The sequence below is a fragment of the Ascaphus truei genome, chromosome 8 (genome assembly GCF_040206685.1).
Source record: "Ascaphus truei isolate aAscTru1 chromosome 8, aAscTru1.hap1, whole genome shotgun sequence".
NCBI lineage: Eukaryota > Metazoa > Chordata > Amphibia > Anura > Ascaphidae > Ascaphus > Ascaphus truei.
Window position 1 is genome coordinate 73864922 of NC_134490.1, and position 23159 is coordinate 73888080.

Here is a 23159-nt window from a genome sequence, read left to right on the forward strand (position 1 = left end):
GCGTGCCCCCTTCCGGTATAGGTAATCCTAGTAGAGAAGAATGGTAGAGCACTGCTAGAAAAAATGAAGGGCTGGAGGCTTGTGGCAAGTTAAAAATGCTTTAATCTATTGCATAAGTAGACCGGGCTACAACAAGAGGGGTTCTCTAACGCGTTTCACGCTGTCAAAGCGCTTTGACAGTGCGAAACGCGTTAGAGAACCATTCTTGTTGTAGCCCGGTCTACTTATGCAATAGATTAAAGCATTTTTAACTTGCCACAAGCCTCCAGCCCTTCATTTTTTCTAGCAGTGCTCCACCATTTTTCTCTATGTGCAAGAAATCAGTTCAAACTGATTTCTTGGCGCGACAGGCCGGTCACGTGAGCGGTTCGCCCAATGAGGGAGAACCAGCTCCGTGACTCCCCTAGGAACGCCCCGTCCACCATGGCCAGGGAAAGCACCCGCTTCATCACAGCCTCCGCGCGGGCGAAGGCACCATGGCCCGGGCCTTTCACTGACTGAAGCAGTCATTATAATAGTCACACAATCAGGATTTTGACAGATTTATAACAGGATCACCAAACTATTGTCAGTTTAGCTAAGAGTGTAGAATGATATATTGCCACATGCTTTACATACAAGTATAGGGGGGGAAAAGGGGGGGGGGGTTGTATTGCTGCTTTAAAAGCGATTCTAACCCCTTTATTGCTTCCTCTAGCTATCTCTGAATATTTAAGTCAGGGCAGTCAGCTGGTTATAATTAAAATGGGTCCAAACACAGGACAATTAAGACGAGAGGTACTGAAGATATTTATTAATGTATATGTGTGGGTCTGACTCCTGCACAATAACGTTCTTCACACCCTGCCCGGTGTAATCAGACTGTGCTACTGTTGCTACTCTTTGTTTGTTTGTTCTCTTCGCTTTTGTCATTAAAGATAATTTGCTGCAAAAAAAAAATGGCGGTTAAAAAAAATCCACACGTTCAGCAGTGAGTGGGCGTGGCCTTCCCTGGTGACGCTTAGGCGCGGTCACGGACGGCTCGTCACCGTTTTCTGGGATGAGAGGAGGACGCTCCGGTGACGTCACGCCAGTGCCGACGTCCAGCTCCCTTCATTGAGCGTAAGGACGCCATGTTGGATATGGGCAAATCATTTTTCGGTATATGTCCGGTTTCCTCTACCGTGCTGGGTCTGAACTTGCGCTCCAGGGATTGCGCTCACTGATGGGTCTTGGTGGGCATGAGTTATCTGGGTCTCCGCCACACTTCATATATTACTTGCACCAGCAGTATATAGGCGGTGAGACAGAACGCTGCCCTGACACAAGATGGCGGTCGGGGAACCACGAGCTGTGCGCATGCGCGTGACAGGAAGTGACGGGAACACTGTCTGCGGGTGCCCGCTCCCTTCTCCGCCGCCTCGCGCCCGGTGGGACCGGAAGCGGAAGCGGCGAGAAGAGCTGAGGGACCCGGGGACTGAGAGGGAGCGAGGTAATAACGTGTGAAGGGGACTGTGTGAGTATATGTATATAATCACTGTGCTGTGTGGGTATGTACAGTTATAATAATATGTATAGGTATGCATGAAAAGCGAGGTAATGATAAGGGGGGGGAGTGTATCTATGTATACACTTCGTATCTATATTTGTATATTATATATAGAGCTATGCATTAGGGGAGAAGTAGTGAGGTGGAGTATGTATGTAGTTATAGTGTATGTATATATACTGTTATAAAATTATATAGAAGTGTGTGTAATATACACACAGTGTGCATTATGTGTGTGTAATATACACACACTGAGTGTGTATGTATATATTCACACACTGACTTAATAATATATAGCGATATGCATGAGTAGTGGGTGATAACGTGTGAAGGGAAATTGTGTATATACTCTTATAATAATTCAGGAGGAGTGAGGTGGTAACATGTCAGGGGGTGTGTGTTTGTTTATCTCTATACTGTTTATATTAATTGCTATACTGTGTGACTTCGTGTAATATATATATATATATATATATATATATATATACAAACGACAATCTCGGGTCTTAAAACGTAAAAACAAAAAAGCAGAATAATTCTGTTTAGGTTCTATCAAGAACCTATTTCAAGACTTGAAATAGCATCTTGTTAGAATCAAAACTTCATATTTTTGCACTAAATGTCTTTCTTTACTTTTTAAGACCTGTGAGGGCCTTGTGTATTCTATTATATATTATATGTATATACTCTTGTATGGATATATGCCTTAAGTGTGCGGTCATTGAGCTGTCAGTCACTGCTACAGGCGGTCAGCCCCCCTACAAAGCAGCAACGGCCATGGAAGCTGAGGAGAGCTGTTGCTGGTCACAGCAATGACTGATGGGTCAGGCGGTGAACAACACAGGCGTCACTGGGTAACTTTTAGGTGACCAGGCCCTAGATTTTGTGTGTGTATATTTTGAGCACATTCACATGTCTTAGACAGGTCTGCAACCCTGCTTTTAGTCACCTTTTCACCCACCATAACTTAATGTGTGGTGAAGGACTACTCATGTCTCAAATTGCAAAGCCAGTACAACCAACCTCACACTGAGACCCACAAGGTCGAAACAGTCTGTCCGTGAGTGGATTAATTGGCTTTGCATCTCATCCCAGGCTATGTTTAAAAACTGTGTTTAAAGCAGCATGCATTGGCTTAAGGGTTTTGCATGTAATGTGGTCTTGAGACAAAAGGTGGCACTGTGTGCTCATTTGTATGTCATTTCCCACAATCCCTTGCTGCAGTGGAAGCACTGTATGCTAGGCCAGGGGGCGCAAACTTTTTTCCCTGCGCCCCCCTGCCGGCTGTCCCCTCACTCCCGCGCCCCCCAACCCCAACTTACCTGCGCTCCGGCGTAATGCTATGGCAACGTGACGTCACATGACCTCGCAGCGTCATTTTGACGCCGCGTTGCCATGGCGACGCAGGGAGGAAGCCGCCGGAGCCCCGGTAAGTTAGGTTTACAGAGGCGCTGCAGCTCCCCCAGCACTTAATTTAAGTGCCTTCGGGAAGTGCGCGGGGCCTCTGTAAACCCCGCGCCCCCCGTCGGCAGTCTCACGCCCCCCCTGGGGGTCGTGCCCCACAGTTTGCGCACCGCTGTGCTAGGTGATAATGGCAAAAAGCAGGGCTGCAGACCTGTCTAAGGCCTCGGCCAAGGTACTTGCTTGCTGGCGGAGGCGCGCTTCCGCTCAGCACTGAGACACTACAGCCGCAATTAGAGCGGCTTTAGTAGGGACTCGCCTACGCTTCCGCAAGCGCGCGGAAGCGTAGGTCTTAGGGAAATTAAAAATTTCCCCGCTTGCCGGAGTGCAGGGCCGGTCACGTGAGCGGTTCGCCCAATGAGGGCGAACCAGCTCCGTGACGTCACTGGCCCGCCACCTGACGGCGCACAGGGAAAGCACCCGCAAGGCCAGGGAAAGCACCCGCTTTCCCTGAGCCTCAACGCACCTCAGCACGCAAGCGGGGAGCTTGGCCGAGGCCTAAGACATGTGAATGTGCTCACAAGTAATATTTTTATACGGTGGAGGGTTTTTAGTCACCTTTTCACTCACCATAACTTAATATATATTTATTTCATATTCCTCTTTGGTCTTGGGCAATGTACAATTAGGCTTTATTGGTTATGTTCAAATCAACATTTCGGTACTCGCTAAAACATGGATTTGAACTTAACCAATAGTCTAATTTCACGTTGCACAAGACCCTGGAATGCCTGCCTATTCTATCCTTGTTGAACACTTCGTGCTGCCGCACACTGGCAAACTCATGAGAAGTATTTGGGAATGCCCTTCTTCCTAGTTCCTCGCTTTCTTTTCCATCCTTTTGAGGCTCACATTGTCCAGCTTTTTTTCACCTCTTCCTCTCCACGTGGTGGTCATCTATCGCCTACCTACCTCTACTCGTCCCCCTTCTGTCTTTCTCTCTGACTTTGAATGCTGACTCCCCTTCTGTTCTCCCTGGGGACTTCAACTGCCACATCGGTGACCCATCTCTTCCCTTGGGCTTCTGGATTTCTCTCTCTAACCTGTTTCAACTCTGCCCTTTCCCAGGCTAAACAAACCTACTTTTCGTCACTAATCAACACTCACAACTCTAACCCACGCTGCCTCTTCTCTGTCGTCGACTCTCTACTCAGACCACCATCTCTTACCTGTTCTTCCTCCATTTCACCATAGGACTTTGCTAACTATTTCAAGACAAATGTAGATTACATTCGTCAGGGCATCCCCTCTGTATCCTCGTCCCATCCTACACCTCTTCCTAAGGCCGTGTCCATAATCCTGCCTCTGGTGCTGAGGCGCGCTCACACTGTGCCTGGCCAGCGCAAACAGGAGCTTTTACCTGGCTGGCGAGGCGGGCGGCGGGTGGGCATCAACCCCCCCTGGAGCATCAACTCACCCACCCCGCAACAACTCACCCCGCTGCCAGGCAGTCTCTCCCCCATCCACATCTTCCCCCCTGCTCCACTCACCTCTTCCTCATTGGCTGCTTTGGAGTCACGTGAGCGGACTCAGCGCTCAAACTAAAATCCGACTGTCGGGTGAAAGTCAGCACGCTTCTGCACGCCTGCGGAAGCGTGCGCGAGCCCCTGCTAAAGCCGCTCTCATTGCGGCTGCAGGGGCTCAATGCCGAGCGTCAGCGCCTAAGCGCTGACCATGTCCGCGGCCTTACTCTCCTCCTGCCTTCCTTGACTCTTTTACTGCTGTCTCAGAGGAGGATGTGTCGCTGCTGATCTCCTCTTTCCCCCTCTACCACTTGTCCTCTTGACCCCATTCTCTCCCATCTCCTCAGACCTCTTGCTCCTACTCTAATCCCTACACTCACCCATATTTTCAACTCCTCCATCTACTCTGCTACTTTTCCCCCTAAGCAGGGAACAGGGAGAAGGAACACCTCAGTGAGTAAGGCTGAGGACCCACTGTGGTCGGCTGCGTGCGCGTCACTCACCTGCCCATGATGTCCTCCTGAGCCGGCCCCAGTCCCTCACTGCAAGGCTCACTACGCACTGTGACGCGTCAGCCGACGGGGGATGCAAGAGGATTGTGATCCTGAGCGGTGATGCGTCACGTGGTGCGCTGGTGAGCCTATAAGCACCGGGGGCTGGAGCTGTCAGAGCTTCCTCCACCTCCAAAAGGTATGGGGGGGGAAGTGTGTGTGTATCTATCTCTGTGTGTGTGTGTGTGTGTGTGTGTGTGTGTGTGTGTGTGTGTGTGTGTGTGTGTGTGTGTGTGTTTCGTACAGCCCGGTGGGGGGGGGGGGACGACGACTTTACAGCACCCGACCAATCTGCCCCCTCGTAACACGCCCACCCCTCTCCTCCCGGAGCCCCCCCCCCCCCTCACGCGGACCCACAAACTCCTCCACCCCTCTCCCCAGGCTCAATGGCCGTGCCCCGCCGACCCGTTTTGGCCACGCCCCTTGCGCCGAAAAAAGTTCACTGCAGCTTACGGTGCAGTGACAGCAAGACGGCTATGCGGGCGCGTGCAGCGGGTCCTCAACCTAAACACGCTGACTGTAAATGTAAACAATGACACAGAGTTTGAATCATGGGGAACTGGTTAAATTCCCGGTGTCAGCTCCTTGTGACCTTGGGCAAGTCACTTTGTCTCCCTGTGCCTCAGGCACCAAAAATCATAGATTGTAAGCTCCAAAGGAAAAAACACTCCAACGCACAGCCCAAATAGAGTGGGTCCCAAACACAAATAGTAAAAATAAATCTTTATTAGTCCATATTAAAAAACGGAGGTAAGTGCCCTCCTACGCGTTTCGTACCCACTGGTACTTTATCAAGGAGTAGTTCAATCCCCCTATGTCAGCCTATGTATACCCATACAAGCTTTCCCATTTCGCGCCCAAATCACAGCCTGACGGGGGCGCGCGCACCCATGTACGATGACGTCACGCGTCTCGAAGCGCGTGCGCACCCATGCGTAGTGACGTCACGCGTCCTGAAAAATGGGAAAGGGGGGGGGAGGAATAAACTACATAATTAAAGATATTACAGTGAAGCCAATCTTGAGGGACGAGTCATTATTATCAAAAAGGGAAATTTGGGGAGATATATGAATTTTCTTTATTCATATGTGATTGAGGACTTATCTGCCCTGTATACATTTACATGACATAGATATATATTTTTTCTCTTTCTTGCTTTGATAATAATGACTCATCCCTCAAGATTGGCTTCATCGTAATATCTTTAATTATGTAGTTTATTCCTTCCCCCTTTTTTCTTCTTTTTTCCTATTTTTCATAAATGCCTAGATAGGAATGGGACCCCTCGTATATGAATCTGTATGGATTTTGTTGATTATATAGGTCATATGGCTGTATCCATTTAAATAAGAGCTTTTACATTTTGTATAATATGGATTACAGCATATGACATCGGATATTTAAAAAAATAAAAAGGAGAGTTTTTTCTATACAGACGATTTAACTAACAGCATCATAGGAGGTAGGGTTATGTTCATGACCCATGTTGTTCTTTTATCATTTATGTAATGGTTTGTTTTTCTCTTTGTTTTCTTTAAGTTTAGTAACATGTTTTTCAGTCTAAGATTTTGGTATTTGTAGATCTGTTAGATTGACGTTATGTTATGTACTAATAAAGTTGGTTGTATTTTGGAACATACCAGGGCTTCTCCCAGCCATGATGACACAGATGGGCGGGTCCCTCTTGACGCGCATGCGTCTCTGCCAGTTCCTGGTGTGTGACATACCGCGTGTCCTTTTACACCCGGAAGGGCTGGGGGCGGGCTCCCGAGGCCATTGCCAATCGGTGGGTCTGTTTCCCTAAGCACTTTCAGCAATGGGGAAATAGACCACGAGCGGGTTGGCCGATGGTAGACTCGTGACCTACAGCTCGGTAGGGAGGATGCGAGTAGGTCACTATGCCGGGGACTGGGGGTGACGAGTGCGCGTCGGGACATGTGACGTCACTACGCATGGGTGCGCGCGCCCGTCAGGCTGTGATTTGGGAACGAAATGGGATAGCTTATATGGGTATATATAGGCTGACATAGGGGGATTGAACTACTCCTTGATAAAGTACCAGTGGGTACGAAACGCGTAGGAGGGCACTTACCTCCGTTTTTTAATATGGACTAATAAAGATTTATTTTTACTATTTTTGTTTGGGACCCACTCTATTTGGGCTGTGCGTTGGAGTGTTTTTTCCTTTGGATTTCTACTCGTTCTCCTGGTTGCACACCTACATGATACACTGGACTGGGGCAACAATATGTGAGTACATTACTACAATCTATGTGAGTCTAGGACTCTCCCAATGAGGTTTTCGGTCTGAGTTTACCATTCTCAGCCTTTAGCCTTCAGGGACAGAGTATTGACTTTATTGCTATCAAAAGTGCTATTGTTTATATACCTCACTAGCCCCAGCAGCTTATCCTTTGTGTCTAAAAAAGGACATATATTATTGAATTGTCTTAAGAAGACTGGAACCAAATGTTGGAGCGCATATCACTAACTTGCTCTATAGATTGTAAGCTCACCTGGGCAGTGACTGTAAAATTCCTGTGGGCTGCGTACTGTGCTCTATATTGTAATGGTGAAGCGCTTTGTGTCCCATTGGGAGAAAAGAGCTATATGAAGTTATTATTATTTATTATTATTATACCTTAACTCAAAAACAGCAAGCTTGACCCTACTTGTCCTGCCTTTTGCCTCTAAACACCATGAAGACTTTGTATTCTCTTGCTTTTTTTCTCCCTCATATAACTAATGGCGTCCATGCTGCCAAATACAGGTCATTACCCTCTGCTCATATTGCTTGACCTTTCTGCAGCCTTTGATACCGTGGACCACCCTCTTCTCCTTCAGATTCGCCATACTCCTCTTGGTGTCCGTAACAAATCTCTACACTGGATTTCCTGTTACCTCTCCCATCATACTTTAATTGTGTCGTTTGCCAACACCTCCTCATTCGATCTGTCTGTGGGCGTACCCCAGGGATCTGCCCTTAAACCACTTCTATTTACACTCTTTATGTGACCTTACCACATCTCCTTGGTTCAAATATCACCTCTATGTTGATGACACACACATTTATTTTTCAACCCCTGACCTTACACCTGCTGTACACGCCACAGTCTCTATCTCTCTGCTATATCATCATGTATGGCCCTCTATCGACTCAAACTTAACATGTCAAAGACGAAGCTCCTCATACTTCCTCCCAATTCTGGCCCTACTGCCCCTTATACATTACTGTTGACCGCTTTATCATACACCCAGTATCACAAGCACGCAGCTTGGGGGTCACACTTGACTCCTCCCTCACATTCTCCTCTCACAATGTTAATAAAACCTTTAGTTTTTTCCTCTGTAACATTGCAAAGATACGCCCTTTCCTCTGTGGCTCTACTGCTAAAACTGTAACGCAGGCCCTCATTTTCTCCCGTCTCTACTATTGTAACCTCCTGCTGTCCGGCCTTCCTGCCTCTGATTTGTCTCCCATGCAATATCCTAAATACTGCTGCTAGAATCACTTTACTCTTTCCTAAATCTGTCTCCGCGTGTCTCCTGCTGAAATCCCGCTCCTGGCTTTTTATCAAATCCTGTACAATTTACAAAATGTTCCTCCTCTCTTTTAAGGCTATACACTCCTGGTTCTCCTTATATCTCAGTCCTAATTTCTTACTACACACCTTCTGCTCAAGGATGTCGTCTGTCTACCCATTTTATATCTAAAGCTCTCTCCTGCCTATAACCTTTTCTTACTGCTCCACGCCTCTGGAATGTCCTTCCCCTCGATATCCAACGGGCACCCACTCTCTCCATCTTCAGGACCTTTCTTAAAACACACCTCTTTAACAAAGCACATGGGTAGCTCTGCTGGCTGCCGCTATACCTCTCCAAACACACAATCCCAGCAAACTCGTATGCACGGGCATTTGGCCCTCGCAGACACACTAACCAGAACACCCTCCTACGGTCTCTCTAAAGTCTCACCCCTTAGAGTGTAAGCTCTTTGGTGGCAGGGACTCCTTTTCCTGTTGTTTTTTGTGTCTGAAGCGCTTCTTCCCATTCTGTGTTATGGTTGTCACGTGTATTACCGCTGTGACGTGCAATTTACCTGGGCGGCGCTATATAAATAAAGACAAACAGGGGAGAGAAAAGGTTTGTGAGCCCCGGGGGATTTTCACACATTTCAAACCTAAAATGTTATTAGTAAAATAGGAACAAAGTCCCGAAGGGGTGCTACTAAAATCCTATGTAAGTGGTGTGTCAATGTAAATCTCCTAAATCGATCAATAGTATGTGAAGGATAGACTATGAAGTATATCTGCTGTATGTATCCTGTGGCACCATATAAGATGGTATATATAAGCAAATAATGCTCACATGGAGTCCATACGGGGATGGTGGAGGGGGGGGCTAGATACCTTTAAATTATAACATAAATCCGCGTGTCTGATATCCGTAATGTGTGTCCCCTGCAGTCCTCCTATTGAATCCTCCAGCTCCTGAGCCAACTTTTTTAACCTGCCTCCAGCCTGAATTTTTGCAGTGCTTATGCCCGATCTCTTCGTTTTCTACCTTAAATGTTATTAGATCTTAATCTAAGACCTAATAATAGATAAATATAACGTGGTCAAACAAATGAACAAAAACATTATACTTTTTCAACATTTATTTCTCCACAAATTATTCAATCTTCAATATCCATATGTGTAAAAGTATGTAATCCTTTACATTCAGTACCTGGTGGCGCCACCTTGAGCAGCAGTGACGTCAACTAAGTGTTTCCTGTAACTGCTGGTCAGGCTCTCACATCGGTTTTGAAGAATTTGGGCCCATTACTTCTAACAGTACTGCTTCAACTCAGTGACATTTGAGGGCTTCCTTTCAAGGGATAGCTTGTTTCAGGTCCTGCCACAAAATTTTAATGGGGTTTTAAATCTGGGCTTTGACTAGGCCATTCTAAATCACGTCATTTCTTCTGTAGATCTGCTTGTATGTTTAGGATCGCTGTCTTGCTGTATGACCCATTTTTGCTTCGCCTCATGGACGGATGGCCTGACATTCTCCTGTAGAATCTTCTGAATCTACAATGCAGAATACATGATGGTTGTGTCAATGATGGCGAGCCGCCCAGGTCCTGAGGCAGCAAAGCAGCCACAAACCATCACACTCGCCACCATGCTTGATGGTTGGGATGTGGTTCTATTCGAATGCCGTGTTTGGTTTTCGCCAAACATAATGTTTCTCATCGAGTCCAAAAAGTTTCACCTTTGACTCGCTCGTCTTTCCAGAGAACATTGTTCCAGAAGTCTTGTGGATCATCTTTGTGCTCTTTGGCGAGCTTTTAGACGGGCAGCAATGTTCTTTTTCGAGATCAGTGGTTTTCTCCTGACTATCCTTCCATGAACATCATTCTTCAGTCTTTTTCTGATCGTTGAGTCATGAACACTCGCATTAGCCAAGGCGAGAGTGGCCTGCAGATCCTTGGATGTTACTCTGGGGTTCTTTGCGACCTCCTGATGGTTTGTTGGTTTGTTCTTGGAGAGATTTTGGTAGGGCGGCCGCTCTTGGGTAGAGTGACTGTGGTCTTGAACGTTCTCCATTTCTAGACTGTCCGACAGTGGATTGGTGGATCCCCGAATCCTTAGAAATGGTTTTGTAACCCTTTCTAGACTGATGAGCATCAATAACTCCTTGACATGTTTCCACACACCTGTATGTTTAAGACCAAACTCAGTTTCAGATTTTTAGATTGGTTGCAGCCTCCCAAACCCACCCCTGAAGATCTACCCAATTATTTAAACATCTGATTCTAATTTCCCCCTTTAATTTAGCTGATAAAACCAGGGTTTCACTTTTGCATACACCCTGATTTTTAATTACTAATTGGAATTGGTTAATATAAAACCTATTGGCTATTTAAGAAAAGACTGGTTTTGGTTCAAGAAGGTTATTGTGGAAAAACTATGGAATTTCTGTAATGATCTTTGGGGTTCACACACTTTCTCTCCGCTGTACATGCATATAGATATTAATGTTTATATCCGTGATTAACGTGTGTGTGTATAATAATAGCATGTTCTTGTATAGCGCTGCTAGTTTTACGTAGCGCTTTACAGAATGTGTATATATGTATACATATATATCTATCACACACACAGTTTGTTTTATAACAATATATATTGATGTGCATGAGGTGGATAGTTCTAGGACTTTTGTCCATGACCAACCGCCACCGGCACAACTCACCGCAGGACACCTCGCTGCACAGATCTGCCCGTCTCCATCTTTAAAGGTTACCTCTTGCGTCCCACCCACGGTAAATGTGGCTGCTGGCAGGCGCGCGGAGTGTCCTGCTGGGCGCACGCATGGGCGCGTTCACAAATGTTGTTGAAGTTGCAATCGCAAAAGGTGCCCTTTAAAGATGTCGGCGGGGAGATCCGTGGTGTCCTGTGTTGGGTTGCGTCGGTTTGGTCGCGGCCAAACGGCCTGTACCGGAGCCAGATTACTGTCATTTGCTCCTATTGGCTTAGGACAGTCTTTTTTTTATCACAAGGCATTTCTCACCACGTCCATTCTGTAGCAGTAATATATAGCAGGGCTCTTCATCCTGGGTCCTGTAGGCCAAGTTCAGCACTCAAAGGGTTTCTGACTGACCCTCCGACCATCATCTGCTAATTTCTTTGCAGTCACTCTAGGAGTTCAGTTCAATTTTGTTTTCGCACAAACTCCCTTTTAAGTCTGGTTAATAAAAATATACAAAGCACGCATTGCATATTAAAATACAAAGTCCTGGCTCCTGTGTTTCAGTGCGGACTGACCTGTCAGTCATCGCAACGACCATCATGCTTTGCTAGCGCGCAGCAGGATAGCGCGGCTGTGCCTCGCGGTTCGGCCTGGATCTCGCTGCTTAGTCAGCCGGTGGGGGAGAGGTGATTAAGGTGGTGCAGCGCTCCATGACTGTATATATTATTTTTGTATAGCGCTGACGCTGTATGCAGAACTACCCGTATCATTGTTTTGTAGGCACAAAAAGTCCCTGTCCTGTAGAACTTGCTATCTTATTTTTGGTGCCTGAGGCACAGGGAGATAAAATAACTTGCCTACGGTCACAAGGTGTTCCCCTGCTTCAAACTCGCTGATCACTATTTTTTCCGTCAGTGCCTTGACTCACTGAGCCGCTCCCTCGTGCAGCGAACTTGGGAGAGAGGGAAGGTGTTTGTGTGTGAGTGTTGGTCAGTCTGTAAGTGTTTGAGTCAGATAAACACTGAGCCACTTCCAGGAGGGGGGGGGGGGGCTGAGTGCTCCCACCCCCCTCTTGACCAAACTCTAGCTTCTAAAAATTCTGTCTGGCTTCGAAATGGTTTATGTGTCTACTTCTTTATGTACATGTGCGTATATATACACGTTACAATAGCTACAACAGTACAATCATTTTCAAGCTCTCCGACTTGTAAATGTGTTCGCGGCCGCCCCCTTTGGACTACTAATTGAAGAGCCTTGATTTGCAGTGCTGGGTTCCTGTCGGTAGTGGGGTAGTGTGTTATCTCCGTGTTATTAAGCAATGTTAAAGACATTTAGTGTATTATGTTATGCAAAGATGCGCCGGCCCTTTCCTGGTTACAGGAAGCGAAGGCAGAAGCTGCAGACACCATGCTATTGCGTCCCAAATTAGCACCATTTAGAGCAGTGCTGGGTAACTCCAAAAAGTGTCATAAACATTGGTCATATGAACATATTTTCCATCCCTGGGACTGTGACTGGATGATGGTGTAATGTTTCATGTCCACGTGCCGTGTCACGTTCAGCGGGGCAGTCACTTGTGGAATTTGATTGTTAGTGATATATTGATGAGATGAGCAGTTTATACTGTTGGGGTGACGTGTCCCCAGTGCTGGGCTGCAGTATCACCCTGTCCTCATTTAAAGTTCATCACAAACAGTATCCTGGTGTGTATTCTCTGAGCAGGTGTCATACATATGTCAGTGGCTCCAGCTCACCTCACATCCTCCGTTATTATGCAGGGTTCGCATCCCCACAGCTCCTGTGATACAGAGAGGCAGATTCTAACTTCACAGAATCCACCAGAATTATCTCGCATCACTAAAATGCTGTGTGTAGTGCAACCCGCAGGGAGAGGACGTCTGTGTGAACAAGTCACGTCCGCAGGGTCGGGGTTCTCATGACATGCGTCCGCAGGAATAATGAGCTTGTGATTCGTTTTGCAAAGCTGTCGCCTGGTTGTATCTCAAGTGTGATCTGTCAGTGCAGACGCCCTCATTCACTACACCATAAGGAGAGTGCAGGCCGGGTGAGGGGTCACTGAGGCAGCACTGAGCGCATTCAGTTCTATCGGAGGGATACTTGTTTCGCCGCCCCTTTTTAATGTATGTTATTGAGAAGTTGTCCCAGTCGCACTCAGATCTGTCCCTCTGTTCTGTTATCAGGTGACATCTCTGCGGTGTTATGTCTCAGACAGGGGGCTGTGTTTGTGGTGCTGATAGTAGATAAGTTGGGGCTCATTGGAGCTTTATGTTAAACTCATGCGATGTCCCTGCTGTGACGGACACATGCGGACAGACACTTCATTTTCTGCTGTAAAATATGCTTTGAACTTTTGCTATTTGTCCCTGGCCTGTACTAACTCTTCACGCATCCTCTGTTGTTCCAGTACATGCTGCCCTCGCACGCTCGATACTTGCGCGGGCTGCTGCTTCTGCCTCCAGTCGGGCATTTATGCGTCGGGCTCTTCCTTAATTGTCACTTGTTATAGGCTCCACTTTCATCCTTTCCTCTCCCTTCACCTGCTTGCCGCACAGCTATTTATTCATTTATCTATCCAGTATTGTCTCATTAATTCGATCTATTTCTCATTCAGTCTTCTAATGCCGGCTAATTTATTCATTCACCTGGAGCAGCATCTCATTCATTCACTCTTATGGTGCAACTTTCAATCGTGTAATGATGCCCAGAGCTTCCTTCTGTGTCCCTGTCACCCTGCAGCAGGAGGGACAGAAGCCATGGGATATAGATCCCACAGTGTTCCAACATCACTTTGCCCATTCACCTCCAGACTCATTTGACTCTTTCCCCTCTCTCTTTCCCCTCTCTCTTACCCCCACACTCTCTCCCAGGCTGACACTCTCTCCTTGGATTCTAGGTGCTGGAAAAACTGACTGACACACTGACTTCTGTGTCCTGTGCCTTGTGTGTGACAGATCGTTGCTTCAAACCTTCCCCATGTACTAAATCCTCCCAGCTGCCTCCCACAATCCCGTGACTGCCGTTCAGGCCTCCCAAGGGGGTAAACCTGGCCAGATCCCCCACAACAAGAGAAAAAAACTAACCGGTGAGTGACTGCCAATCTCAACAGGGGCCCAAACAGCCACTGTCTTCCTGCTCGCCCTCTCTGATTTAATGTGCCTACCCTCTGCTATTCCTGTTCTGAGACGCCATTCACACCCCCCCCCCCTACTATTTCACTCACACTAACCGCTATATTGGTACTCAGTCCCCCTTCATACACATCCCTATTCAATGCACACTCCGCTATTCCAGCACTTGCTCTGCACACTCGCCCCCTGACATGCACTGACTGTGTCAGCCCTCTCACGTATCTTTCTCTCTCCTCACAGGGGCCATGGAGGAGTCTCACTTTAACTCGTACTTCTGGCCTGCTGTGCCCACCGTCTCTGGCCAGGTAAGTCTGACCACCTCCTTAAAACCTGACCAGTTGGTGGCCCATGAGAACTGGAGTTGGCCGCCCCTGCTCTAGTCCTATCTAACGGCAGGTGTGCTACTATTGTTACTTGTCGCTGACCCTCAGCGAGGATCATGGGAAGTCTCCGCAGCACATACAGAAACCAGTCCTCGCTTTCTCTGCAGATTGAGAACTCCATGTTCCTGAACAAGATGAAGGAGCAGCTGATTCAGGAGAAGGGCTGCGGTTTGGGGCCACATTACCCCACGCTGCTCACGGTACCCACCTCAATGTCTTTGTCTGGGGGCATCAGTATGGATGGCGAGAACAAACTGGAGCTTCATGGGGTCCCTCACAGCCAGGCGTCCGTCACGCAGAACATCACCGTGCTACCTGTCCCCTCCACGGGGCTCATGACAGCCAGTAAGTCTGTGGGACTGCCTATAACCTCTGTGCTGCAACCTCTCCCACACCCATCTCTTCATAATACTACTTTCTTTTTATCGCAGCCAGCCTGGTGGTCTCACTCTCACATACTTTAATGATACCGTCTCTCCCTGTCTATAGCCCTGTTTCTCATGATCACATCTTCATACTCTATCGATCTCTCTACTCCCTCCTCTCTCGCTCTCATAACATTTCTCTCGTCTCTCTCTCTCTCGTCTCTCTCTCTCATCTCTCTCTCATCTCTCTGTCTCGTCTTAACGTGTCTCCTTCTCCTCACAGCTGGCTTGGTGATCACCTCTCCCTCTGGCACTCTGGTCACCACCCCGTCCTCCTCCGGTCAGACGTACCCCATCTCCGCCCCCTCCACCATGATCTTCTCCACTTTGCAAGGCTCCCAGACCCTGCAAGTCGTGTCTGAGCTTACCAAGGCCAGGATCCCAGACTTGGGAGTAGCTGGGGCCCCCAAAACTGGCCGGGGCCGGAAAAAGAAACGACTCCCAGAGCCCACACTGCCTGACCTCAATGACCCCTACGACATGTCTAATGAGGATGACGAGGATCATCAAAAGGACGGGAAGACGTATCGGTGAGCACGAGATTTATATACAGATGGCGGGCTTTGCGAGGCCACAGAGGATGACTTGGCTCCTGAAGCTCATGTTGGCTTCCTCTGCGCAGATGATCAAGCACTGCCTGTTATGCATTAGTTTGTAAAGGTGCAGTCCAACCTGGTCACCTTCTTAGTGGTCATACTCAGCACTGCCTCATACAGTAGTGGAGGGTCCTAGAAAAGTATCACATCTTTATTTACCAACCATGCCTTGGAAATTGTCACACAAGCCCTTTTCCTGAGGGCCAGTAACGGGAAATAAAACATCTGGATCTTAAGGTATTCACAATCTTTTTAAACTGCCCCCCAACCGTACATTTGACTGGTGAGCTCTTGTTCATGCTCAAGGTAAGATGTCCAAGATTGGGGGCTAGGTCCCCCAAAACATCTGTCACTATCTGCCCCACCCTTTCGGTCTCCTCGGTGGCCTTCCTTATCTTTGCCACTTCCTGTATGTGTCCGTGTCACTCTGAGCTTCCCATGTTGGAAAGTGTTGTCACAACGTACAGATTAGACAGGATGGCACCATGGGGCAGTTGCCGGTCTCTTCCTCCCCTGCCCCCCTGGCTGCTGACGTGCCCCCCTCCCCGCTGTGTTTCAGGTGCCGCATGTGCTCCATCACCTTCTTCTCCAAGTCAGAGATGCAAATTCACTCCAAGTCCCACACAGAGGCCAAGCCCCACAAGTGCCCGCACTGCTCCAAAACCTTCGCCAACAGCTCCTACCTGGCCCAGCACGTGCGCATCCACTCGGGGGCCAAGCCCTACAGCTGCAGCTACTGTCAGAAGACCTTCCGCCAGCTCTCTCACCTCCAGCAGCACACACGGTAAGGGGGGCCCGGGCGGTGCCTAGGAAGGAGGGGGCGGCAGGGAACTGCATTACTGGAGTCATTTTAAATGGCTGCTGTGGTTTTAGGGCAGAGCTGAATAATATCCCAGGAGTGGGGCTGTAATAGTGTTCAGAGCGGGTGAGATACACTCACACTGTTATAGTGACCCTAAGGAAGCTAGCAATGTGTGAGACGGAAGACACAGGCCGTGTGTACACCGTGGTTACCGATGGACTTTAGGAGAGGATAACACAATATTGGGGTGGCTGTCATACAACCAAACGTTAGATACCTCGGTTACGCAGAAGTAATGGGGTAATTGGGGAAATGCGTTTTTCAAGTTGTACTGAAAGCCACCGCCCGCCCCCCCTTGTCCTCACACAAAGGAATACAATTTGCTATGGCTTTGTTTGTTTTCCTTCCAAGTCACCCTACTCCTGTAGTGAGTTGCACCACAGGGATCTCACAAGGTGTCGGGTCCCAGGCCTGTTTCTTAGGTGGTAGATCAGGATGGCTAGAAGTCCTTCCGCTGCCTTTCAGTGAGATCCGGATAGATTTGGTAAACGCGCACACGATTCTGCATTTCCTTGTGATGGACGTGTGTTATTGTAACATTCTGCCTGTTACTATATCGTGTGTCTCTACGTGTATACACACATTCACAGTGTGTGTGTGTGTGTGTGTGTGTGTGTGTGTGTGTGTGTGTGTGTGTGTCTCACACATGTATACACACACACTATACAGGTCACAGCACCAGACAGGAAAAGGTGGGAGTAGGGTCCCTTTCTGATGTGAGCGGTGAGGCACACACAGGCAGGGAATGCCAGTATTAGGAGTATCTGCGAGTGGCAGAGAGGGTGAGTAAGTGAGTGAGGCGGCTTTGTATCAGACTGTAGATGACTAGAGGTGGTTTGGGGGAGAAGTGTGAGGACCATAAACTATCAGGTCAGACAGGGCAGGGCTCTAAACCGAGCACAGTACTCTGCTGCTCCTCCTGCCCCCAGGCACAGCACGGTGTCGTGTGAATACCTCTGCACCTCCCGCAAAGTGCTTTGTATCGGGGGGAGGGCGGGGTTCTGGGCATTGTCGTGGCAGAGCCCCCCTTTCCCTGGATAAGACCAATTTAGAAAAGGGTTTCCATTCAGACATTGTGCCACGTGCCCCCTCGGCCCTCACGCCGCGCTGGTAAATTGGTTTGACAGTCGCCCAGCTCGGAAGTACCTTATTGCCTTTGGTGTCGTCAAGGTTTGAACGCACCATGGGCTCACAGAGCTGAGCGCCAGAGAGAAGCCCACCCACAATGCACCTGCTTCCTCCCAACAAGTGTAGGGATGGAGGGGAGAGAGAGCAGGGCCACACCTCTTCCCAACCTTTAACTTCTCTCCCTTGTGCAGAGAGATTCCCTTCCCCCTCCATTTCCTCTCTTAACCACTTTACTTCCTGTTTCTTTCCTCTTCTCCTCTCTCCCTCCCTGTCTTCTCCACATTTCCTTTCCCTCCTCTCTGTGCGCACACATACACCCCCGCCCCCCATTTATTCACACCCCGCTAGCCCTAAGGTCCTGCAAACATCATGTAACATACAGCCCCAAGCTCCCACTAAACCTCGGGATGATCCCAAAGACCAACCCCTGTGTCGTTCCGGCAGGATCCATACGAAGGTGCATAGTGCTGTGACCAAGCCCCACAAGTGCCCGCACTGCTCCAAAACCTTCGCCAACAGCTCCTACCTGGCCCAGCACGTGCGCATCCACTCGGGGGCCAAGCCCTACAGCTGCAGCTACTGTCAGAAAGCCTTCCGCCAGCTCTCTCACCTCCAGCAGCACACACGGTAAGGGGGGCACCTGGATGAGAGAGCTGGGGGAGCCCCAGGGACACACACACAGACGCCCTCCCACACCCGCACGCTGCATGCGCTCACCGACATTAGCATGCATTCCTCCCCCCCCCCCTCCCCTCCCGCTGGCCGCATGCACATGTCTGAATGGAAACAGGGTCCAGTACAAGGGGGAGTCGGGGGATGGATGTCATTCCGTCTGCTCATTTCATCCCAGCTCCCTTCGCGTTGCTCATCTGCGGGAGACTCTTTGTTTACACTTTTTGTGTTTTTTTCCCCCGTTCAGGATTCACACCGGAGACAGACCTTATAAATGTGTTCATCCCGGCTGTGACAAGGCCTTCACCCAGCTGTCCAACCTGCAGGTACAAGCGGGCGGATCTGTCACCTCTGCCATCTCTGTCCCGACGGGGTCTCCTGTCACCTCTGTTCCGTCTCCTGGCGGGGTCTCCTGTCCCCCCTCTCCCATCTCTGTCCCAGCGGGGTCTCCTGTCCCCCCTCTCCCATCTCTGTCCCAGCGGGGTCTCCTGTCCCCCCTCTCCCATGTCTGTCCCAGCGGGGTCTCCTGTCCCCATCTCTGCTCCAGCGAGGTCTCCTGTCCCCCCTCTCCCATCTCTGCCCCAGCGGGGTCTCCTGTCCCCCATCTCTGCCCCAGCGGGGTCTCCTATCCCCCCTCTCCCATCTCTGTCCCAGCGGGGTCTGCTGTCCCCCCTCTCCCATCTCTGCCCCAGCGGGGTCTCCTATCCCCCCTCTTCCATCTCTGTCCCAGCGGGGTCTCCTGTCCCCCCTCTCCCATCTCTGTCCCAGCGGGGTCTCCTGTCCCCCCTCTCCCATCTCTGCCCCAGCGGGGTCTGCTGTCCCCCCTCTCCCATCTCTGTCCCAGCGGGGTATCCTGTCCCCCCTCTCCCATCTCTGTCCCAGCGGGGTCTCCTGTCCCCCCCTCTCCCATCTCTGTCCCAGCGGGGTCTCCTGTCCCCCCTCTCCCATCTCTGCCCCAGCGGGGTCTCCTGTCCCCCCTCTCCCATCTCTGCCCCAGCGGGGTCTCCTGTCCCCCCTCTCCCATCTCTGTCCCAGCGGGGTCTCCTGTCCCCCCTCTCCCATCTCTGTCCCAGCGGGGTCTCCTGTCCCCCCTCTCCCATCTCTGCCCCAGCGGGGTCTCCTGTCCCCCCTCTCCCATCTCTGCCCTAGCGGGGCCTCCTGTCCCCCTCTCCATCTCTGCCCCAGCGGGGTCTCCTGTCCCCCCTCTCCCATCTCTGCCCCAGCGGGGTCTCCTGTCCCCCCTCTCCCATCTCTGTCCCAGCGGGGTCTCCTGTCCCCCCTCTCCCATCTCTGCCCCAGCGGGGTCTCCTGTCCCCCCTCTCCCATCTCTGCCCCAGCGGGGTCTCCTGTCCCCCCTCTCCCATCTCTGTCCCAGCGGGGTCTCCTGTCCCCCCCTCTCCCATCTCTGCCCCAGCGGGGTCTCCTGTCCCTCCTCTCCCATCTCTGCCCCAGCGGGGTCTCCTGTCCCCCCTGTCCCAGCGGGGTCTCCTGTCCCCCCTCTCCCATCTCTGTCCCAGCAGGGTCTCCTGTCCCCCCTCTCCCATCTCTGTCCCAGCGGGGTCTCCTGTCCCCCCTCTCCCATCTCTGTCCCAGCGGGGTCTCCTGTCCCCCCCTCTCCCATCTCTGTCCCAGCGGGGTCTCCTGTCCCCCCTCTCCCATCTCTGCCCCAGCGGGGTCTCCTGTCCCCCCTCTCCCATCTCTGTCCCAGCGGGGTCTCCTGTCCCCCCCTCTCCCATCTCTGTCCCAGCGGGGTCTCCTGTCCCCCCCTCTCCCATCTCTGTCCCAGCGGGGTCTCCTGTCCCCCCTCTCCCATCTCTGTCCCAGCGGGGTCTGCTGTCCCCCCTCTCCCATCTCTGTCCCAGCGGGGTCTCCTGTCCCCCCTCTCCCATCTCTGTCCCAGCGGGGTCTGCTGTCCCCCCTCTCCCATCTCTGTCCCAGCGGGGTCTCCTGTCTCCTGTCCCCCTTCTCCCATCTCTGTCCCAGCAGGGTCTCCTGTCCCCCCTCTCCCATCTCTCAAAAAAATGGAAATGTAGGAGTCAACCAGAAATCTTTGGAGCCAAAGTTATGTTGAGTGGGGGACAGGAGGGGGAGCAGATTGAATGTAATGCTCCATCTCCCTTCTCTTTCTGTCTCTCCCTTTCTCACAGTCTCACAGAAGACAGCACAACAAAGACAAACCGTTTAAGTGCCACAACTGTCACCGGGCGTACACGGACTCGTCCTCCCTGGAGGTTCACTTGTCCACGCACACCGTGAAACATGCGAAGGTGTATACCTGCTCCATCTGCAGCCGCGCATACACCTCGGTGCGTACCCGCCGTTCTCCTCCTCCCCCCTTGTCTCTCCCCAGTTACCCGTGTACCTCTCCTCCTTATCCGCTCTCCCTTTTCTCTTTTCCCAGGAGACCTACCTGATGAAGCATATGCGGAAACACAATGTTCCAGATCAGCAGCAGCAACAACAACAACAACAGCAGCAACAGCAGCTCTCGCAGGTCCTATCCTCACAGGTGCATTACACGCCCGTATCTCAGGCTCCCCCTACCGAGGGTCCCCAGTGCTCCTTCGACATAAACCCCTTCAAGTCTGACCATCACAAGGACATGTGTCTGACCGTCTCTACAAGCACCATCCAAGTGGAACATCTGTCCAGCTCTTAGGGGCCGGTGAGGATAGAAGGGTACACTGGGCCAGCTTCTTGGAGGGGGGTGGGGGGTTGGAAGGGAGCACCAAACTAGGCCTGAGAGAGACTGATCACCTACAAGAGACATTTCTGATGCAGTGGAGGCAATCTCGCAGGGGCAGATTGTGCTGACACAGGCTCGGCTGTTCTGGTAGAGGGAAGTATTTCGCAGACAAGACTCCCAGTATAATAAGCCTCCCCCCCAGTATAACCGCACCTCTCTGCTCCCTGCGGAGGATGAACTTGTGGGGTCTGTGTTGGGGGCTGAGGGTGTTTTTTAAGCTTTTGGAACTTTTATTTTATACCCTGGAAAGAAAGGCAGGGGGTGGGGGATTCTTTGTATGACTTCATTTTTGGTTTCTGCTTCTCCTCCCTGGAAGTTAAACACCGCACAGCAAGAACGGAGGGATGTAGGAGTGGGCTAAGGCAACCGTGCTCTGCTGTTCATTGAGAGTGAATGGAGCAACGCCCTGCAGGTCTCTGGCAGAGGAGGAGTGAATGGAGCAACGCCCTGCAGGTCTCTGGCAGAGGAGGAGTGAATGGAGCAACGCCCTGCGTGTCTCTGGCAGAGGAGCAGTTAATGGAGCGATGCTCTGCAGGTTTCTATCAGCTTAGCAGTGAATAGACACAGCAGGTCTTTGACAACGAGGTGCTACTGCAGCGACGAGAATGGGAAAGCGATAATAAAGGGGCCTTCTGCAGCCGAGTGTTTAACGGTGAAACGCTCTGCAGATTGGCGGAAAGGTTAATAGAATCCTGCAGAGCATTGCTCTGACGGGTCAGTAAAGAGACTGCAAGCTGTGTCCTAAGTGGTTAATTGAGCCACACTGCAGGTCGCTGGCCAGGAAGGCGTTAATGGAGCGAACCTCTGCGTTTACGAAAGCTTATTTTGGCTAGTTCTGCGTATGTGGCGGGGGCGTGTGCAGCCCGGGGCCTGGATATAAATATATATAAATATATACATAACCAGAGAACAAAGCGTGTATGTAAATATATCGGCTGTAGTTTAATTAACCCATATGGATTATCTTTTCCGAGGGAAGGGCCATCTGTAAACCCCTGATAGAATCTATCTTTACTCTGAATTCCAGGGGGGAGGGGGGGTTGTCCTTTCCCCTCCAGCACTTTTGGGGTTACCTGTTTATTTACCCTCCCAGTTTTTTGTTTTTAAATGGTATTTTTATACAGCCTTCACCCTCCTGGGTCTGACTCCTAACCCCTCCACATTCTCACATTTTTAAGTTACCGTGAACAATTATTTAAGAAGAAAAAAAACTTAAATTGAGAACGAGACAAGAGCCAATGTCTGCCCCAAGTGTGGGGACTGCCCGGCTGTCCTGAACTGCCACCACCTCTGTTTATAGCACATTGTATAGAAATAAACCTGTGTATAAAGAGTGTACATTTACAGGTCTGCTTTTTAAGAGGGGGGCGCAGACTGACGGGCCTGTGGGAATGGCAGCCACCCACCGGAGGGACCTTCGTTCTGCTCCTTTATTTCTCAACGTCCCAGCGATGACGCGTGTGCTAGCAGCAGCGGTGTCGGCATTGGTGGAAAGTGTCCTGCCTCAAATGTGTGACCCGTAACCGTTCCAAACCATGTGCAGAGGGGAGGGTGACCAGCAGGGGGTCGCAGATTCCTGGGCAAACTTAAAGCACCAGTTCCCCGTTGTGAGTTCATAACTCTTTTCTAGTACTAATGTTAATCCTTTTTAGGGGATTTGGCTGGACTGCAACACCAACAGGGGAAAGTAATAAAAACCCACAAAACCTTGTCTACCTTTATTCTTTATAGCAACAGCGATGCAGTACTTGGAGTAACAATAGCAGCTGTGTTAATGGAAAGCTTTTTTGCACCAAGCACTACAATCATTTTCACTTTACAATTTAAAAAAACAAAAACACACACTTTCCTTCTACATGAGTTTTCTTATTAAATGGTAGAACAAACCATAGTCAAAAGTATAACTCCAACACACAGGATGCCATAGTAATGGTGGCCTCATAGCACATTACAATAGTCAA

General features: G+C 50.1%; 1 protein-coding gene across 6 annotated transcripts; it reads left to right on the top strand.

The window, feature by feature from the left end:
• Positions 1 to 1329: 1329 nt before the first annotated feature.
• ZNF384 (zinc finger protein 384) lies at positions 1330 to 22908 on the top strand. 6 transcript variants are annotated; one of them, XR_012803615.1, is made up of 11 exons: positions 1333 to 1495; positions 14152 to 14340; positions 14627 to 14691; positions 14877 to 15114; positions 15418 to 15724; positions 16350 to 16574; positions 18225 to 18407; positions 18700 to 18778; positions 20600 to 20758; positions 20854 to 21610; positions 21652 to 22908. XR_012803615.1 is itself a non-coding variant. In XM_075612668.1 (10 exons), exons 3-10 carry the CDS (start codon positions 14632 to 14634, stop codon positions 21109 to 21111), a joined length of 1509 nt encoding a protein of 502 aa, XP_075468783.1. In that variant the 5' UTR covers positions 1330 to 1471; positions 14152 to 14340; positions 14627 to 14631; the 3' UTR covers positions 21112 to 22908. The 6 variants fall into 6 exon arrangements, 5 of the variants coding, with proteins under 5 accessions (XP_075468783.1, XP_075468782.1, XP_075468784.1 ...); XM_075612668.1 differs by having other exon boundaries at positions 1330 to 1471; positions 20854 to 22908; XM_075612667.1 differs by having other exon boundaries at positions 20854 to 22908.
• Positions 22909 to 23159: the final 251 nt, after the last annotated feature.

Excerpts from the sequence above, each read along its gene's own strand:
- ZNF384 (XM_075612668.1), top strand. The coding sequence starts at position 14,632 with ATGGAGGAGTCTCACTTTAACTCGTACTTCTGGCCTGCTGTGCCCACC. Across the intron at positions 15,115-15,417 it reads CACGGGGCTCATGACAGCCA|CTGGCTTGGTGATCACCTCT; the intron begins GTAAGTCTGTGG and ends TTCTCCTCACAG. Across the intron at positions 16,575-18,224 it reads CACCTCCAGCAGCACACACG|GATCCATACGAAGGTGCATA; the intron begins GTAAGGGGGGCC and ends TCGTTCCGGCAG.